The sequence below is a fragment of the Ambystoma mexicanum genome, chromosome 2q, assembly GCF_040938575.1.
Source record: "Ambystoma mexicanum isolate Mex_15411 chromosome 2q, UKY_AmexF1_1, whole genome shotgun sequence".
NCBI classification, from domain to species: Eukaryota; Metazoa; Chordata; class Amphibia; order Caudata; family Ambystomatidae; genus Ambystoma; species Ambystoma mexicanum.
This window is the reverse complement of record NC_090924.1, coordinates 610,100,525-610,120,978: the sequence shown is the minus strand read 5'-3', so window position 1 is coordinate 610,120,978 and position 20,454 is coordinate 610,100,525. Positions and strand designations below refer to the sequence as shown.

General features: G+C 47.6%; 1 protein-coding gene across 2 annotated transcripts in view; it reads left to right on the top strand.

Annotated features, from left to right (window-relative positions):
* The window catches only part of OXSR1 (oxidative stress responsive kinase 1), a 1,686,100-nt gene that overhangs the window by 770,302 nt on the left and 895,344 nt on the right, over positions 1–20,454 (top strand). For both annotated transcript variants that reach the window (XM_069647752.1, XM_069647753.1), the window contains exon 7: positions 4,587–4,688. In XM_069647752.1, coding sequence (XP_069503853.1) covers positions 4,587–4,688 — 102 coding nt within the window. The remainder of the gene's footprint in view (positions 1–4,586; positions 4,689–20,454) is intronic.

The following is a 20,454-nucleotide window of genomic DNA, read 5'->3' as shown; positions in this document are numbered from 1 at the left end:
CATATTTCTGATGCTTGTGGATCTGGTTAGATTCACATGCGCCCACCCTTCCTCACCTACTGGAGTCGAAGGAGCATAATGTTTTCTGGTTTATCACTGTTTCTGCTTTCACATCTGTACTCAAGCTACACTTCATGCAACCTCATGTCGGAAACAAACAATCTGAGAGACCTCGACACTAGAAGGACCATGGGTACAGTACACGTCACACTAGGGATAGTATTACTAACATGCCCTGTCGATGTTAGTTTTTGAGTTTAAAAAACAAATCTTGTAATACTCTGCTGCTACCGCTAAATGTCGACTGTGCAGAGCATGTGAATCTAAGCAGATACAAGCATCAGAAATACGTTTATGGTGAGTAATGTATCCCATATTTCTGAGGCTTGTAGAATCTGCTAGTATGATTGTAGAGGTATGTGATGCCTAGATATGCAGAGAGGCTGCTGTCTTCTAAATTTGACATTTCCTCAAAGAAATTACCATGAGGCTATGAACCCTGTTGAACGGCAGAAATGTGAGGTGACTACATTGACCCATTTTAATATTGCTGCTCATGACTTGTGTGTGTGGATTAAAAGGATGTAAGTATGGCAGTAATTGTAATGTGGGGTGTGATTGCTGCGAAACTCTAAGTAGTTTAACTAGGAGACCATGTCGCAATATGCTGAATCTGCATGTTTTGAATAGAATGACCAAGGTTTTAAGTGGTATGTGTGAGTTTAACATTGCAATGGATTAAATATCTGCAATAATTGTGTATTTATTTGAATCACTGATTCAATCATCAGTTTTTAACATTCTTGTGATGCAAAAGTCGATTTTATAAAGACTTTAGATTCAGTCTATTTAATACATTGTGATAATATGTTCTGTTTTGTTTGGTGTGTGTATTTTGCATATTGAATATCTGTCGGAGAATTTTATTTTTGTAATTTTGTATGTTTCTAGTTAATGAATGAGTATATACCAAACGTTTTTTCAGACCATATCAATACTGAAAAATCTTGTGGAATTAAGGTATGCTATACACATGGGTGGTTACATTTGCTGTGCCCCAAAGTAGTCTGTGAGTGGCACGCTGACCCGCAGACACGAGGAAGGACAAAGGTTTCTCTTGTGTACACACATTCACACTCCACCCCACCCCCTTTTTTTGAAAGCTGAATACATGCAATCTCCAGGGTAAAACAAGGCACATACACCTGGATTTGATTTCCGATGGTGTCAGATGTTAAGTACAGTATTTATTTTAAGACACAAAAGAAGAGCCATGCAGAGGTGATACCTTTATTGGGTGTTCTCATGATTTTGGTTATGAGCAATGTGATCCTTGGATGTCGTCCCTTCTCCCATGGGGGAGAACCCTTCACCTATGGCCAGTGCGTTGCAACTACAGTCCAATAATCCTGCTGGGGGTGGTGCACAGTGGGAGGACCATAGGGGGAGGAAAACCCCTCATGGTATGTGTGACACCCTAGGAGAGACACAATACATTTCTACCACTGTTCCAGCTCCTTCAAGCTCTTACCCTCTCCAGAGTCCTGGATCCCCCCCTGCTTCTATGTATGTGTTTTGCGTCTGTTTGGCCCAAAGGGAAAAACACTAACACGTACGTCTCCCCGGCCCCTTTCGCAAAACGTAAGTAATTGGAAGCAGACTAGCAGAAGAAACACACACATACATCATATAAGATTATAAAACGGCTCATTACAGGCCCTTTATTTATACTATATGACTATACGAACACCAATAAACATAGAGAAATATAGATTAGAATATTGTTAACTTCACTGTTGGTAAGAAAGCAGAAGAAAACTTCATCTTGGCCACCAGCAACCCTGCTTAGTCCCTCAGCAGGTAGGCAAAGAGATTACTGCGTCCAACAGGGTTTGAATCGGAGCATCCTCCCTTTCTGCGAGACTTCAACACCCGGGGTTCAACAGCCAACTAACTTTCTCTGTGATACCCTCTACTTTATGGGGCATCCGCATCCGCCCTTCCCAATTGTGTCCTGCCCTTGGCCGAAAAGCAGATCACAAGTCGAAGAGACAGAGGGTGGAAAAATCCAGTTAGAAGTGGAAAAACCCAGCGCCCCTCTCTTGCCTGCATTCCCCGACCCCTTATTATGCACCTGCTGTGCGCTCCGGCTCCCCTTCTGTGTTCATCTTTCAATGGAAAATACAATAACTATTCTCTGCAGTTAGTCTGCTCACATAATATTTCCGTGACCTTGCTCAGTTTTCCGTGCTACTTGCTTATTCTGTGAGGCCCGCAGAAATGCAGACTTTATTACTGTAATGGGAGATGAGTGTTCACAAATGGCTGAGCATCAACGCCATGTTATTCTGGCTCGCATTTTTCACACTAGCATTACACAGCAAAGTAGAAGTCTAACCTCCCCTTTATAGTACTGAGACATAAAAGATCAGTCATGACATCCAAGAAATATGCTGCACTGAGATGAAGATGATATGCAGGGTGTGGAAGAGCACCCCGTGGAACCACAGTGAGCAGACCAGCCTATTCAATCTAACCGAACACGGCTATAGAATAAAAAGTAAAGGATGACTTCCTCAGAGGAGCAGTGCTGCCTGGACGAGCCGCGAGAAAAGGCAGTATGTGTGCCATGTACAGGAAGAAAGCCGGGACGCCCAGGAAGAAGTGGAGAGATCCGGAGCCAGTGCTGAGATGCAGGAAGGGACGGCAGACTGGTGGACACAGGCGACAGGTACTCCGGAGGCTTTGGAAGCGCAACAGCTTACAGAAGAATGTTTGTTGCTGCAGACCAAACAAAGCCTTCCCAAGCACCACGAGACCCAGGCCAACTCGGGAAGCCAGGAGAAGCTGGACACCCTTGCCAACCGAGAAAGCCGGTATGTGAAGGGGCAGGGAGAACCTGAGAAAGTGGGGTTGAGTGGAAAATGGGAAGAAATATCCTGAACCTAGGGGTCAGGGACCCTGAGAGTAAAGTAGTTATGGCAAGCGTAGAAGGGGGGGAAACACCCCAGAGTTGAGGGTTTGGGACCCTAAATGTAACATTAAAGAAACCTTCACATCTATGGTCATATATGGTAGTGCTGGGCAGGAAAGTAAACAGTAAGAGAATGCCGAAGACAGGTGAATCTGGGACTGGCACCCATAAGAGAAATGCATCAGTTGCTCATCTTTATAGTAACAGTACCTGGGAGGAAATTGAACCAGATTGGCTGTGTAATAGGTAGTATTAGCTAGGAGAGTGCACCAAGTCTACCTAGGAGGAGAACTGTTGAAGTCAGCGAGACTAGGACTTGCACCCACATAAAAAGGACAGTTGAGTCATCTTCTTAGTCAAAGTACCGGGGAGAAGAGTGACCCTGGTTGGCTGTGTAAGGGAAAAGAAACCTGGGAAGGAAGACAGCCCTTTGGATTGTGGATATTGTGGCAAAGCTAAGAGAAGGGGAGACATTCTCTTAGCTCTTAAAGGAAGTGGAAATAGAACCAAGGGAAAAGTCAGTTCACCATGGAAGTTGTAATCCCTGTGAGAAGCCACAAAAGGGAGGCATTCTCTTGACCCCTGTCAATTTGTTTGGTTTTGCACCCTTTGTAACTTTGTGTTTAGAGCTTTGAAAGGAACTATAAAGAAGCTGCTGAAAACACAACCCCTTTGCACTTTATCTTTAGTTGTTAGTATGAGGGTTAGAGTCAGGGTTTTGACATGGCGGTGGACTTAATCTTTATTTTGACCCATTTGAGATTTATGTTGAGGCTGGGAAACCCATCTTGGTTTTGAGGTTAGTGAGGCCTTTTCCCCACCCCACTTTTATTTGAATAAAAGTCTAGCAAATAAAGCCGAACTTTGTCGCTCTCTCACTACTGTTCCTCACAGGATTCAAGACTGCACATGTTCCTTCTTTAGCTTTAATTTTTTTTTATTCTTTAAATGTTAGATAAATGCAGATTACAAGTTTGAAACAAAGCACACCTAGAAAACGCATACGCCATTTAATCCTGGGTCTTCATGCTACAAGAGAAGATCACAGCACCAGCCTATCCCTCTGGTCCCCTAGCATACCCAACCCACTTTACCTTACAGAGTCACGACAGCACCTGGAGTCCATGGGAATGGCAGTGATGCACCGTACAAGTCAACTTAACATTACATAAAATATACCATAGAGAGAAGAAACGTAAAGCAATAGATAAAGGGAATTTTTCTAGTCATTTGTTTGGTAAACTGTGGTCCTGGTAACCCAGTTTTGTGAGCTGGCTGAATGCGTGTGTGGTCTATATGAATGACATTAACATAAATTCACAGATCAGATCTACCCTGAATGTCTGTTGTGTCAGCTTTTGTGCTCTCTGTGATTCATACACTTAATAAAATGCCACATTTCCGTAATTTCTATGTCTGAGCCTTCTCAAGCCAGAAACTGCTTTTTTTTTCTAAATGTTTTGATTTCCTCCTTCTTGAGTTGTGATTTTGTTTGTGATGCCAGTAGGCCTCTTTCTAATGCCATTGAAAATATTTTATTGTAGGGTAAATCTGATGGTAATCATGGTTTGTATTGCTGGTTTGTCATGGACTGGATATCTTCATTTTTCAGGTCAGAGGCTACGATTTTAAGGCAGATATTTGGAGTTTTGGAATAACTGCTATCGAATTGGCGACCGGTGCTGCTCCTTACCATAAATACCCACCAATGAAGGTGAGAAAGCAGACTTTTCTTTTGTAAAATTCCACTTTGTATAAGAATATTGTAGGCCAATGTGTTTTGCAGAGTTGATTGTGCTTCAGTGTATGCAACACCTACCCAGGAGCCCTGACCTTCAATAGAAACATTGTCTATGATTACAAAAGCTTCTTTGGCATTACATCATACCAACGAAATGAATGATGAGCAGGAATTATGAGTGTGTTGAAAAATCTCCTGTGTTCCATAGAGAATTTGGGAATTGCAGTAGCTACTCCCCTTGCCGGTTCAATTTCAGCTCTGCTGCCACCTTCACTATTGATTGAAAAAATCCCTAAGCATGGAAGGGTCTGTTAAGTTGAAATTAGTCGTTCAATGTTTTCAGAGAAAGTACTAATCTGTAGCTCTGGCATGAGCCCCCTGAACATTTGGCTTTTCCTGAACTTGGTCCCCTACCTTTTTACCTGGTGAGTCCTAATCCAAGGTTTCAATAGGTATGTGACTCATTCTTTGCTCCCTAACCCCCCCAGAGAGACCTTATCCTTCCGGGGAGTGGTATACCAAAAGTGCTCCACATTTTCTTGGGCGAGTATCAGGGGGAGTTGTAGTCCTAAGCATCCTTTTCGCCAGAGGTTGCAGTTCCCTGTATTTCGTGGTGCTCTTGTGTTATGAATCTTTTAGGTCTCCCACAGCATATTGTTTCCTCCATATGTATGGATGCAGATGTGTCCATCATCATCATGGCCACTGCTTTGTCTGGAAGGCTAAGGCAAGGTGGCCAAAATCATATCTGACTGGCAGCTCAATAGGATCTGGAGTTTTAAGGTTCAATCCATTTCTTGTGTGTTTAGCTAGAATACATCTGGGAAGGTTTTATTCTCCAGAAGTGGATTTTCAATATAATCACTTGATGTTTGAATATTCTCCGTCAGGCTGGTAATCCTCTGTAACAATAATGCAGTTTACATTTAAATTAAAAACTGCTGTCACTTTAGTGCTCTACTAGTCACTTTAGATTCAATTGCCCCACAGCCAATGGACAAGTTTCCTTACCTACACCCCTAGAGGACATCTTTATATTGTTTACAACACTTTCAGTGTTGGGGGTTCTCAAATAATCTATGTCCTTCGATGATTAGATGGGTATTTGTTATTGCTGCTTTATCTTCTGCTTTTAAGGAGCCAGGAGCTTACTCCGTACATCAGTGATTCCTTTCCAGCTTCTAGACGCCTTTGGAAGTGCTGTTTCAGCTTCCTTTCGTTGAGGCCCAAGGATAATGTCCTGCATATCATCATATCATATCACGCCATGGCTGACTTCAGAAAGAAATGCCTTTTCAAGGCATGTTCTACGTGTTATTTGAAGAGCGGTTATATTGAAGATCTTCATGACTGTCTCTACCTTGTCCACAAGATTGACTGCTCAGTTTGCCAGCCATTTTCTAGCAAAACTCTCCAGGACCATCACGTCTGACTCTGCTCAGGACATAATCCTGTTTCCCTCGGGCATTGTAGGCCCCTTGAGCGAACTCCATCTTCCTGGAGTTTGAGATCTCTCGATGTTGCTTCCTGTGGGAAAAGGGCTAAAAAGGAAGTACGACACATCCCCAACAGTGTTGTCTACAGTCCCATTGGCAATGACCTCATCAACGTAGACTGCTTCTTCATCCACGAAGCACACACCTATGACTTTCTGGTCCGCAGTCCTCTTCGAATGAATTGTCCTCCCACATATGCCTTATCTTTGATATTTAATATCCAGCTGTCACGATTCATGCCCCTGACTCCCTCAAGGTATAACAGCCACCTGGCAGCAGTGGGGCTAAAGCCCTTCACACTGGCCCCAAGGGCCTTAAAACTCCATCAGAAACATACGTGGAGTCAATTCTGGCGCCTTTGGCGCCATACATTTATCAGGAATAAAGCAATACCAGTTTTGGACCTTAATCCAACATGGTATGATATGATATGGCATTTGTAACGCGCCTATACACAAGTGTTTCAAGGCGCGACGAGGCAGGGATGGGGGAACAAGGGGAAGACAGACAACGATCCTACTAGGCCAGGTGTCATTCAGATTGCGCAAGTGCAAGTGCAGGGGTAGGGAGAAGGGAGAAAGTGCATGGGGAAGGGGAGGTGGGGGAAGGGCAGTACAAGGTAAGTAGAATAAAAATAAATAAGGGCCAGCTAGTGCCAAGTGCAAGGTAAGTGCAGACAAGTGCTGGGAACGGGGGCTGTAGGGATACAGAGACAGTTCCGCAGTGCAGGGGTTGCCAGGGCGGCAGTGCAAGTGGAGAGTGGCTGGGCCCAGGACCGAGTTCGGTGTGAGTGGCCCAGTTGCAGATTCGGTGCAGATTCAGCGAAGAATTAGCAGGGGAGAGAGAAAGCGGAAGCAAAGAGGAAGGTTTTGAGGTGCTTCCGGAACCAGAGATGGTTCTCCTCAAGTTTCAGGGAGGCAGGAAGGCTGTTCCAGAGGGAGGCCCCTGTCGCGGAGAGAGATCTACCTCCAGCTCGTTGCTTCGAGAAGCGGCTGACCCTGAGGGAGTTGGAGATAGATGAGCGAAGGGCTCGGGAAGGAAGATATTTAGGAAGAGAGAGTTGAAGGTATTTAGGCCCCAAACCCCAGAAGGCCTTGTGTACAATGCAGAGGGTTTTGAACTTTATCCTCGCAGCCACTGGGAGCCAGTGTAGAGACTTCAGTCCTGGAGAGATACGGTCCCTGGGCTTGAGGCCAAGGACAAGTCTCGCAGTTCTGTTCTGGATGAGTTGCAGAGGGCGGAGAGTGGAGGCAGGCAGATTAAGATAGAGGCTGTTACAGTAGTCCAGCTTTAAGAGAACCAGGGCTCGTGATACAGTGAGCTTCTGGGCGAAGGAGAGGAAGGGAAGAATACCTCTGAGGAGGTGCAGCTGGTAGTGTGACTTCCTAGAGACGTCAGATATGAGGAGAGTGTGGAGTCGAAGATAACCCCAAGGTTTTTTGCCTTGCTGGTAGGAGCAGGAAGAGGGCCAAGAGAGGCCGGCCAGAGAGCTGCAGGGAAGGAGGGAGTGGGTGTGCCGATGAGTATAATCTCAGTCTTACTGGCATTAATGCAGAGGTCATTGGCGGCACACAATTCCTGGATAGCAGACAGACAGTCAGAGATGAGGGAAGGAGAGGAGGAGGCCGAGGGTAGCCAGAAAATTATCGTCCGCATAGCACTGAAAGTTGGGGCAGAGAGCGGCGATGCGGTGGGCAAGGAGTGCCAGATACTGGTTGAACAGCCAGGGGGAGAGATTTGATCCCTGGGGGACACCACAGGTGGAGAAAAAGATGTCAGAGAGGAAGGACCCCAGTTGGACCTTGGAGGGTTGATTGGAGAGGAAAGAGGTCAGCCACGCCAGAGCCTGACCAGTGATACCCAGGTTATCACCGAGACGGTTGAGCAGGATGGCATGGTTGACAGTGTCAAAGGCAGAAGAGAGATCGAGCAGAATGAGAACACACGGAGTGTTGGAGTTGAGGTTCAAGAGTAGGTCCTCACGGATGTTCAGGAGAGCAGTTTCCATGCTTCTGGCAGCTCTGAAGCCAGATTGATGGTCATGAAGACTGCCAACAGATTCAGCATGGAGGTTAAGCTGGGAGATGGCCAGTTTCTCTACGAGCTTGCCCAGGAAGGGGGTGATGGAGATTGGGCGATAGTTAGCCGGGCAGGAGGGGTCAGAAGATGGTTTCTTAAGAAGAGGGTGCACAAGGGAGTGCTTAAGGGGGGATGGGAAGACTCCAGAGGCGAAGGAGCAGTTGCAAAAGTCAGCCAGGGCAGGAGCCAGGGAGTCGATGTGGTCCTTGATAGTTTTGGAGGAACAGGGGTGAACCTGTTTAGACGAGACTTTCATAGATCGGACTTGTCTGGAAACCTCGTCAGCAGAAAAAAGGGGAAAGGCAGAGAAGGAAGGAGGAGGGGTGGCTGCAGAAGGGTCAGAGGAAGAGCCAGGAAGAGAGGGAGGGAGGTGATAGGAGGAGAGTGAGGACAGGATGTCCTGAGTTTTAGAGATGAAGTGAGAGGCCAGTGCAGTGCAGAGGGCCTGGGAGGGGGACAGGAGAGGTAGAGACTGCAGCAGGGTAGGCAAGCTCCTTGCAGATTTTAAAGAGTTCGGCCGAGTTGTTAGATGCCGCAGAGATGCAGGCTTGGATAAGGGCTCTCTTCTTGGTGAGAACGGAGAGACAGTATTGCCTTTGGAGCAGGCGGCAGGCCAGTTTGTCAGAGGATGAACATGAAGCACGCCATTTCCTCTCTGCCACCCTGCACTTGCGTTTAAGGGTGACGAGCTCCGAGTCATACCAGGAGTTACGTTTGGCTTTGGGCTTCAGGCGGATTCTCATGACAGGGGCAAGGATATCAAGAGTATCAGATTTAGCAGAGTGGAGCATGGAGAGGGCTGTGTCAGGGTGGGAGTCAGCCGAAGGGGGAGGGGGGGGTGAGAAGGTGGCAGCGAAAGCCTCAACTGACACGCGCTTCATGGGTCGGATGACCGAGAAGGTGTGTGGCCGTGATGAGGGTGGCTTTGCGTGTGGGGTAGGGAGGGTGAGGTGGGAGGATAGGAGAAAGTGATCACTCCAGGAGAGAGGAGTGGAGAGAGGGACGGAGAGGGGAAGGTCAGAAGAGATCAGAGCATCAAGAGTGTGCCCTGCAGAATGAGTAGGCCCAGACGGGAGAATAGAGAGTTAGTGAGAGAGAGTCGCAAAGGTCACAAAAGAGTTCCGTGGGGGGACAGGAGGCATCCAAGTGGATGTTGAAGTCACCAAGAAAGAGGAGTTGAGTGGTTGAGGACAGGAGTGAGGAGGAGAGGTCAGCCCACTCAGAGAGGAAGGAGGAGATTTTACCAGGTGGCCGATGGATAGTAGCCACGGTAAGGGAATGGCTAGGAGAGAGAGAGAGACGGCAGACAAGGCATTCAAAAGAGGAGTAGATCTGCGTAGGAGTGACTGTGGCAGGAATCCACTCAAGGGCTACACCCCCCCCCTTGCACGGTTGGGCCTGGGCACGGAGAGGATCTTGTAACCGTCAGGTAGGAGTGTGTCAAAGCTGGTGACCGAGCTGGCCGTGAACCTTGTCTCAGTGAGACCGAGGACGTCAATGATGGCCTTAGAGGAGTGGAAGGAGGCCAAGAGGACATCCCAACGGGTGCCACCATTAATGGGAGAAGAGGTGAAAGGAGAGAGCACAGAGACCATCTTCTTCTCCGGTGGCCCGATCCTGAAGCCCTAGATCCAGATTCCATTAATTCCTGGAAGAACCAGAACAGCATTAGCGAGCAAGAACACTTAGTGAAGTAACCGGTCTTGAATCCATCCTGCGCTTCACTTACCTCACCCATCTCCGGAGTTTGCCACAACCTGCAAAGGTAAAGAAACAAGGACAGCATTAATAACAATTCTTACCTGGGCAAGCAGCAAGTCCTGGCAGCACCCTGTGCTACTCTTACCTCGCCCATCTCCGGGTTTCCCTGCAACCTGCAAGGGAGAAGGAATAAGGTCAGCATTAACAAAGCACTTAACTGGGCAAGGAGTGCTTTGATCGCTCACCCCTCTGGAACATCACCGCAACCTGTACAAAGAAGGGAAGACAACACAGGTTAGCAATTAACACCAATAAACAGTGCAGCGCTCCGCATCAATAACTCACCGTGGTCTTCGCCATCGGCGCGACAACTCCGAGATCGCAACCATCCCTGTGAAAACAAAAAGGGACATTGTTAAGAACAGCGTAGTGGAGCAAGACGCAGAGAAGACAGAGAAAATGGAGGGAAAGACAGAATAAAGACGGAAAAGACATTATAACTCACTTGGAGGACAGCAAGCAGAGTCCGAGTCACAGCCGGTCTGGACTCGACATAAGGGCACACAGACCAGTGAAGTAACTAGGTCCACGGAACGCCCGCACCAACCACGCGCCCCTGCACAGAGATGCAGGACGGAGAGTTCAACACACAAAAATGTAAGGTGAGCAAAAACCCCAAGGGAGGGGATTTGGACCAGAGGGAGGTGGGAGTCCACCCATCACAGAACCAGTATCTTAACCCCCCATTCTCCTGTTTCAGGCGCTACCCCAACATCTGGCACATAACCAAGCAGAGAGGGGTCCGGGTTAATGTTTTAGACCCCCATCCAGTATCGTGTGGCACCCCCGTGGATACTAGGTGAGCGTAACAGAACGCAAAGCCTCAATTAAAACAACCCCCTGGGCGTCATGGAAACATCAGAGACTGACCAACTAGCCCAGTTACTGGGAGAATTACAGGCCGAGGTGCACTCTGCCCGGCAAGAAACCAACACCCTTAGGAGGAAGTTGATTGTCACCAAGGACCGCACCGCTGAATTAGCCAGACAATTGCTCCAAACACAGGCTGGGCAGGTTCCATTGCCAGGAAGTATTCCGTTGGTTCCAGCCACATCTGTCAATCCAATGCAGGTGGTCCTCCCTGGGGCAGTTCCTTTGGTCCCACCGGAACGTTTTAGGGGGGACCCAAGAAAATATGCAGTATTCATGAACCAGTGCCGCCTCCATTTTCTATGTAGACCCGAAGCCTTTCCTAACGATCAGTCGCGGGTTGCCTTCATTCTGTCATATCTGAGTGGCAATGCCGCGGATTGGTCCATACTGTTCGTAAGCCAAGATGACCCACTCCTGCGGGATTTCAGGGGGTTTCAGCAAGAGATGGAGAAGCTGTTCGCCCGACATACTCAGGGCCAAGCTCTGGATAACGAACTTCTGTCCCTCCTCCAAGGCAGCCAAGATTTGTTATATATCGCCACTTTTAACAGACTTGTCGTTGAAACTGCGTGGCCTGAGGAGAAACGAACAATGTTATTCCATGGAGGATTACGGGGGGAATTGAGACGTCCTAGCTCAAGTGGTAAACCCGCTAAAAGACTGTGCAGAGTTCATCAACCTAGTGGTGCAGCTAGACCACAGGCTGCAAGATCGAAGGACAGATCTAAGCCAGAACGGAGAATCAGACTGTGTATTTACGCTCAAAGGAGAACATTGCGCGTTCATCAGAAAACACTTCGGAACCCATGCAAATTGGGGGGGGTACGGAGCCCATTAACCAAGGCCGAAAGTGACAAAAGGAGACAACAGCAATTATGCTTGTACTGCAGGAAATCAGGTCACTTCCTCAGAGAATGTCCCGTAAAACCCCTTAGTAGAACAGTTGGAGCTACAGAGAAAGAAGGAGGAGAACAAGTGTCGGAAAATTTTCAGGCCCAGCAAGCGTAGAGGTCCGTTTGTCGAGCAATGGAAAAGAGCCATAGACCTCGAACCTTGTCAAGCCTGTGATTTTGATCAGTCACCAACAACCATCTCAGATGCATGCTGTGGAGGCATACATAGCCAGCGGAGCCATTGGTAACTACATAGACCAAGGCCTGTCAACAAGAATGGGGCTTCCCCTCTGTCAAAAAATGATAACTGAGAAGGTCACACATTGCCGACGGCACAGAGATAGCTTCTGGTCCTGTAATTCAACGCACAGCAGATTTGACCCTTCTGTGCCAAGACGGACATTGGGAAGCCATTGCCTTCGACCTTATCATGGCCCCTCAGTTCCGGTTGATTCTAGGGATGCCGTGGTAGGTGGCTCACAATCCTAACATCGACTCGCGAGCCAAATAATTAGCCTTCTCCAATGAGCGTGCTCATTCGTGCTACCAAATGGAAATGCCATTGTCTGACCTAGAGACACCTGTCCAAGATAAAGAGGCATTGGTACTAGGTGTAACAAGTACACTACCAAGCGACTACCACGATTTCCAAGACATTTCCAAAAAGAACAGGCTAATACCTTACCCTCTCACAGGCCATATGACTGTCAGTTAGACCTCTTACCTGGTGCACAAATCCCGTGTAGTCAAATTTATGCACTCCCCAAACCTGAAAATCTCCACTTGAAATCATATCTGGACCAATACCTGGCAAACGGTTTTATAAGCCCGTCCAAATCCCCGGCAGCCTCGCCCCTATTGTTTGTACCCAAGAAGGAAGGGGACTTGAGAATGTGCATCGACTACTGCGCACTAAACCAGCTAACAGTTAAAAACCGTCATCCTCTACCCCTTATTCCAGAACTGCTGGACCAAGGATGCCCAAATTTACACCAAATTAGACCTCAGGGGGGCATACCATCTCGTGCATGTAAAGAAAGGAGACAAATGGAAGATCACCTTTTGAACTAAGTATGGGCTGTCGAATATCAGGTGATGCCCTTTGGGCTTTGCAATGCTCCCGCTGCATTCCAGTTGATCAACGTATGTGCCCTAGTTTACATCGACGACATCTTGGTGTACTCCTCTTCTAAACAGGACCATGTCAGACACGTTCGCTCCGTCCTTGCAAAACTCCGACAGCACCAGCTATATGCCATACTTGAAAAATGCTCCTTCCATGTCACCGAAGCAGAGTTCCTTGGTTTTGTCCTCACTCCCAGAGGTGTCGGGATGGATATGCACAAAGTAGATGCCATCCTTAGCTGGCCATCACCGTCTTCAGTCAAAGGTGTCCAAAGTATGCTCGGCTTTGCGAACTTTTATCGTCGATTCATCCCGGGTTTCTCCCAGATTGTGCACCGATCACTTCTTTATTACGAATACAAAACAAACTGTTCCAATGGACAGAAGAGGTGGAAAAGGCCTTCAAGGAACTCAAGAAAAGATTTACCTCAGCCCCGGTGCTACGACACCCCCACCAAGATCTCCCATATGTAGTGAAAACAGATGCCTCCAGCATGGCAATGGGGGGTGTTCTTTCCCAAAGGGATCCCGAAACAGGCCAGTTACATCCCGTGGCCTTTTGGTCGCGAACATGTTCTACACCTGAACTTAACTATGCAATAACAGACAAGGAACACCTAGCGATCAAGGCAGCTTTTAAGGCTTGGGGGCGTTACCTCCTAGGCGCCAGACATACCCTCACAGTAATCACTGACCATCGCAACCTACAATACTTCAAGACGGCAAAGGCTCAATCATCCTGTGAACTCAGATGGGCTTTATTCTTTGCAGAATATGATTACATAATCACGTTCCGACCTGGAGTCCAGAACGGAAAAGCCGACGCCCTATCCCGCATGGGTATTGATGAGAACGCATATTCAACCCCATACCCGCTGGCCATTATTCCAAGTGACAAACTACCAGGACTATCAACAACGTTATCTCTGGACGAACTCCAAAAGGAAATTCGGCTCCTAATGAACACCGAGGCTCTACAGGACTGGACCACTCGAGGTGATCATTACACAACAAAGAACCAGCTCCTGTATTTCAGAGGGCGTTTATATCTACCGAATAAGGCACTACAAGAACAAGTCATTTCTGGTGATCACGACCCCCTGATTGATAGGACATCCAGGAATTGCCAAGACCCTAGCCAAGGTGAAAAGAATGTATTGGTGGGCGACCTGGCAAAAGGACATTATGCAGTTTATCCTGTCCTGTGGCATTTGTGCACAGAATAAATCCCAGAAACAAAGACCTGCGGGCCTTCTTCAACCCCTGGAAAATTTCATCTGAACCTTGGCACACACTCTCCCTCGATTTCATCACAGATCTGCCTCCCTATCAAGGGCTCAACACTATTCTAGTGGTTGTTGACCTATTCTCTAAAATGGCCCATTTCATTCCGCTTAAGGGTCTACCAAACGCATCCAGTCTGGCAAAGGTGTTTTTAGAGCAAATCGTATGATTACATGGTTTCCCCTCCGTCCTGATTTCTGAACGAGGGAGTCAGTTTGTGTCTAACTTCTGGAGGAAGAGTTGTACAATTGCCCAAATCGATATTAGTCTGTCCACCAGTCACCATCCCCAAACTGATGGCCAAACGGAGTGGTCAAATCAGACACTAGAGCAATACCAACGGTGCATGTTACATCAAGGGAAAGAAAGCTGGAAGAATGTGCTGTGGATAGCCGAATATGCCTACAACAACTTGCTACACACCAGTACCGGACCAAGTCCATTCTATACCGTATATGGAAGGCACCCACGTACTTGCGTATTAGATACCCCCATGGCCTTGGAAATGCCTGCGGTGAAGACTTTACATATGACCATCACTCAAGCCTTCAAAAAGGCAGCAGAACACTTGATCCAAGCCAAAGAAATACAGAAAAGATTCTTTGATCAACACCGAAGAAAAGCCCCAGACTACCAAGTCGGAGATGAAGTCTAGTTGGCCTCTCGCACGCGCCCATAAGAGGAGCTCTAACATTTCGTCCCAGATATCTAGGGCCCTATACCATCAAGGCTATTATAAATCCTGTGGCAGTAAAACTAGCTGTACCACCAAATATGGATATCCATCCCGTATTCCACTTGTCACTCTTAAAACCTGTTCAGCCTGGAACTCGGGTCAAAACACCACCAAATCCGGTACTGGTTAACGGAGAACCCGAATTTGAAGTCAAGGACATCCTACATTCTAAACTCACCAGGTCCAAGTTATATTACTTGGTGGACTGGAAGGGACACAGCCCTCAGGACAGGACATGGGAGCCTAGCGAGCACGTCCATGCGCCACGCCTGATGAGACGATTTCATCGGAACCATCCAAACCAGGGCCAGACGGAGGAAATACCTTGAGAGGGGCCTTAGAGGAGAGTGCTGTCACTATCCATGCCCCTGACCCCCTCCGGTATAATAGCCCCCTGGTAGCAGTGGAGCTAAAGCCCTTCACAATGGCCCCAAGGGCCTTAAAAACGCCCATCAGAAACATACATGGAGTCAATTCTGGCACCCTTGGTGCCAGGCTCATTATCAGGAATGAAGCAATACCAGTTTTGGACCTTAATCCAACATGGAGGCCTATTACAGAGCTCAGTTCTTTAGAACCAAGCCATGCAGTCTAGGGTTATGGGTGTGGCTGGACCTGGAACTACTTGTCCTGGAACTACTTTACCTGGGCTATTTAAACCACACCCAAACATGCTTTGTGTTATTCTTCACTCCTGCAGCGTAACGCTCACTGTGTCCAGCTCCTGCTCATCTGCTTCTCCGGTGGCCCGATCTTGAAGCCCTAGATCCGGATTCCATTAATTCCTGGAAGAACAAGAACCGCATTAGCGAGCAAGAACACTTACCTGTGAAGTAACTGGTTTTGAATCCATCCTGCGCTTCGCTCACCTTGCCCCTCTCCGAGTTTGCGGCAACCTGCAAAGATAAAGAAACTAGGACAGCATCAATAACAATTCTTACCTGGGCAAGCAGCGAGTCCTGGCAGCACCCTGCGCTTCTTACCTCGCCCATCTCCGGGTTTCACGGCAACCTGCAAGGGAGAAGAAAGAAGGACCAAGGTCAGCATTAACAAAGCACTTACAAGCAGTACTTCGAACGCTCACCACTCCGGAACATCACTGCAACCTGTACAAAGAAGGGAAGAGAACACAGGTTAGCAGGTCGCTCCCATTCCTACCGGTCCAATACCTAAGCTGCCTCAGACAGCTACAAAGGCAAGCCTAGAGACAGAGTTGGTGCCTCAGTCTCTCCTCGCACACGAGGGGCCAATCCTCCAGGCACAGACACTGCCCCTTCCATTTCACACTCCAGTGGAAGGGTGGCTATACAAGTTCGTCTAACAGTGGCGTTCCATCGGCACAGACAAATGAGTGTGGTCTCTAATCCAACATTGACACACTGGAATTCATTGGGCGCCCACTGTGAGAAATGTAAAGAACCCATGGTGGCAACAGTAAAGACGGACCTAAGTGATCAGAGTTCAAGGGTTTTTATTAACCTGTATAGGTAGGTTGTAAAATCGTCTAATCCTACTCTCAATCTAAAATGGGAGCAAGCTACGGCCATCAAATAATAAGGCAGTCCTGGTGGCGTTTTGTCAAATAAAAAGGGCCTATACTAAAAAAAAAAAAACATTGGCAATCCTTACAACTAAATACAAAAAGTGTGGCATAATGTTCACAAGAAAGAAGTGTTCACAAATGATAGGTCAAGATGGTGCAGCCGCGGGTCTCCCTTCCCCACGTTTTGAGCACGGGACAAGGCTGGACTCCTGAGCACAGCACACACTCGAGCTTTCCCAGCACAAGTCTACAGGTTTGTTCTTTGGCATCAGGACCTTTGGTGCTGAAGTCTCTCTTCTACATAGTCTTTTGCCTTTGAGGACCTGAGGTGTTCAAAATAACAGACTAGAGGTTCCTTTCCGTATGTGCGTTGGACTTTTCACCCCTAGTCAGCCTCGCTCCTTCGGGTTCACTGCAGCTTTTATTTCAAAAGATTTGAACTGTTGCATTCATACGTTTTTGTCTTTTTAAACAGTTCACCGTGGACTTCCCTTCGTCGGGTTCACTCGTATCAATGCATTGTTCTTTGGGGCATCATGCTTCACCCCGTTGTGCAAGAATCCCTCTGTCGGGTACACGTTTGCCAGTGTTGCAATTTCTTTTACTTTTCTGGGTTTACTTCCCTTAGCTTTCCAAGTATGTGCCGGTCAGACTTTCGACTGTACAATGGGTTTTGGTAGACCCCTGTATGACCACTTTGACCTAGCTCTCCTAAAGCCTTCTGGTATTGGTAGTTTCAACAATAGGGGAATCAACCAGAGTCTCTCGAGGGAGCACCCACGTGGTGCCTTACCCCTCTGCAGCTGGTTTTCCCCTGAGGAGTTTAACAGTTCTTTGATTTTCCCTTAATTTGTCACTTTCGATTTTTCATTCAACACAGTTCAGTTTCTTATCGGTTTTCCCCTCGACTCACCAGCTGTGATGAACCACTTGGCTTTTTTTGTCTCTGGAGTCAAGGACGGTACCATGGTAGCAAGTGTCTCTCACTGTGCTGGTCCTCCATGTAGGAGGGCTCTGTGTACCGTTGACATCTGCTGCAACACATGCTGGCTATTCGTGGTCTTAGGATTCCTTTCCCGGAGCCTTTGCAGGTCTGGGTCAGAAAGGGCAAGGCCGCTTCTCTCCTTGTCGCCCCTTCGATCCTCGCTGTCTTTCTCCTCCCCTTTAACTGTCGCCGTGGGATAGCCATCTCGTCGTACTGTCTGCCTTGCTCTTAGTGTGCTCTCGTGCCCCGCCTTTTATCCCTGTGGGAAAGGGAAAGGGCAGTCAAGTGGGTGTAATTATTTGTAATTGCCTGACTGTGCCTGGCCCTTGGGTTGGGGCATGCCGGGTAAACCATTTTAATATTAGTCCGTTGTTAGTCACAGTGTAAGAAAGTGTACCCTCCTTGACTCCAGAGACAGGAGAAGCCAAGCGGTTCCTCACAGCTGTGGCGTTGAGGGGAGAACCGATAAGAAACCGAACTGTGTTGAACGAAAGTGGCAAATGAAAAATAAAGGGAAGTTCAAAGAACATTTTCACGGGAAAACCAGCTGCATAGGGGTCCGGCACCACGTGAGTGCTCACTGGTTGATTCCCCTTTTCATTGAAACTACTGATAGCAGAAGGCTTTTAAGAGAGCAGCCGGAACCTGTTAAAGTGGTCATAGAGGGGTTAGCAAAATCCCCTGTACAGTTGAAAGTCTTTGACCAACAAACCATTGGAAAACTAAGGGAAGCGAATCCCGCATAGTGGGAAAGTAGAAGGAACTGCCAAGCTGTGAAACGTGAACCCGGCGGAGGGATGCCTGCAAAACGGGGCGAAGCATGATGCCTCAATGGAACATCGTGTTGGCAAGAGTGAACCTGATGGAGGGAGGCTGATATTCGAGACTGGCCTGAGCCTGGTAGAGGCGGGGAGCCAGGACTGAAGAATAATCACCCTAGCTGCAATCGGAAGCAATGGATGAAATTGTTTTGGAATAAAAGCCAGAGTGAACCAGGCGGAGGGAGGCAAACATCGAGAAGGGTCTGAGCCCGAAAGAGTGGGACCCAGGGGTGAGAAACGATCGCCCAAAGTCGCATGAATGTAGCAGATGTGATCTTTTGAATACAAGCCAGACTGAACCCGACGGAGGGAGGCTGATATTCGAGAGGGGTCTGAGCCCGTAAGAGGTGGACCCAGGGGTGAAGAATCATCATCATAATCATCTTAAAGTGCAATCAGAAAGGAACTTTGTTTATTTTGAACATATCAGGCCATTGTAAGCAAGAAATTAACCACCGAAGGTCCTGATATCGCTAAGAACGTCTTGTGGATCTGAGCCCGGAAGAGGGGGATCCAGGGGTGAAAAGTGATTACCCAACGTACATACGGAAAGGAACTTTTGTTTATTTTGAACACATAAGGTCCTCTGAGGCAAGAGACCTATTGTAGAAAAGAGACTTGCTCCATGAAGGTCCTGATACCGGAAAATGGAACTGTACTCTCATGCTGGGAAAGCTTCAGCGTGTACTGTGTTCAGGAGTCACGCCCTTGCCGTGCTCAAAACGTGGGGAAGGGAGACACCCGGCTACGACATCCTGACTTATCATTTGTGAACGCGTCTTTCTTTCTTGTGACCTTATCCCACACTATTTTTGTATTTAGTTGTAAGAATTGGCAATAGGCCCTTTTATTTGACAAGACGCCAGTAGGAATGCTTTATTATTTGATGGTCGTAGCTTGCTCCCATCTTAGACTTAGGTTTAGATTAGGTGCTTTTCCAACCTACCTATACAGTTTAATAAACACCCTTGAACTGTGATCTCATGTCCGTCTTTACTGTTGTCACCACAAGTTCCTTATGCCACCCACCGTTCCTCTCTTGCCAAAGTTCAAGAAGCACTTGCCGTTCCTTCTGTGCGAGTCTGGCCCCTCCTTTTCAAAGGGGCAATAGAACGTATCCCATTTCAACAAAAAGGCCAATGGGTATGTTAGAGATACTTTCTCATCAAGAAAAAATATTGTGGGCTGAGATTCATTCTTGATCTGCTTCTCCTCAGTAAATTCCGGTGGTCTCAAACCTTCAGAATCATTACTCTCCAAAAAATTCTAATCCAGCTGCAGGAAGGAGGTTTCCTTTAATCTTTGGACCTGGACAACGCATATGTTCACATCCCAATTAAGATTCCTAAAGTTCACTGTCGCAGGTCAACACTTCCAGTTCTAGGACTTACCTGTCGGCCTCCGATCCGCGCCACGGCAGTTTACAAAATGCTTTGCCCCGGCGGTGGCTCACCTCTGCCGTTTAGGGGGCTACATATACCCATACCTCGACCAATGGCTGGTTTGAGTAGATTCTCTTCCTCTGGCTCTTCAGCATACAGAGGCCACACTCCTTTACTTGTCATTGGGTTCTCTGTCAACTATGCAAAATCCTGCTTGACTCCTTCTTAATGCACTCTGAGCTTTGGAGCTTGTCTGAACACCTTCTCTTGTGTCCCTACCCTCCCGGAGAACATAGGGAAGTTATCCTTGCGAAGACCCCCCTGCTTTCACAAGACTGTTGTCAGTTCGCAACCTGAAGTCCTTGCTGGGAACGAGGGCATCCTGCATTCCCCATAGCCAGCACTGCAGGCTGTAGATAAGACCTCTGTGTTTCTCGATGCTTGCTGGAAGCAAATCTCCAGCTCTTGGGAAGACTATATCTTCGTCTCACTTTCCTTCTATGCCACGCTTTGCTGGTGGATGCTCTGCTCCAGTCTCACCCAGGGTGCTCCTTTTCGTCTGCCGGACCCTCAGGTCACGGTCGTGATGGACGCATCTCTGCAGGGCTGGTATGCATACACAGGTCCTCTCTATGTCCAAGGTTTCTGGTTCCAGGAAGAAAGTTTAAAATCATCATCATCCTAGAGTTGCGTGCTGTGTTCTGCACCTTCAGGTTTTTTCAAAATTGTTTGGGTTTTTACTGACAACACAACCACAATGC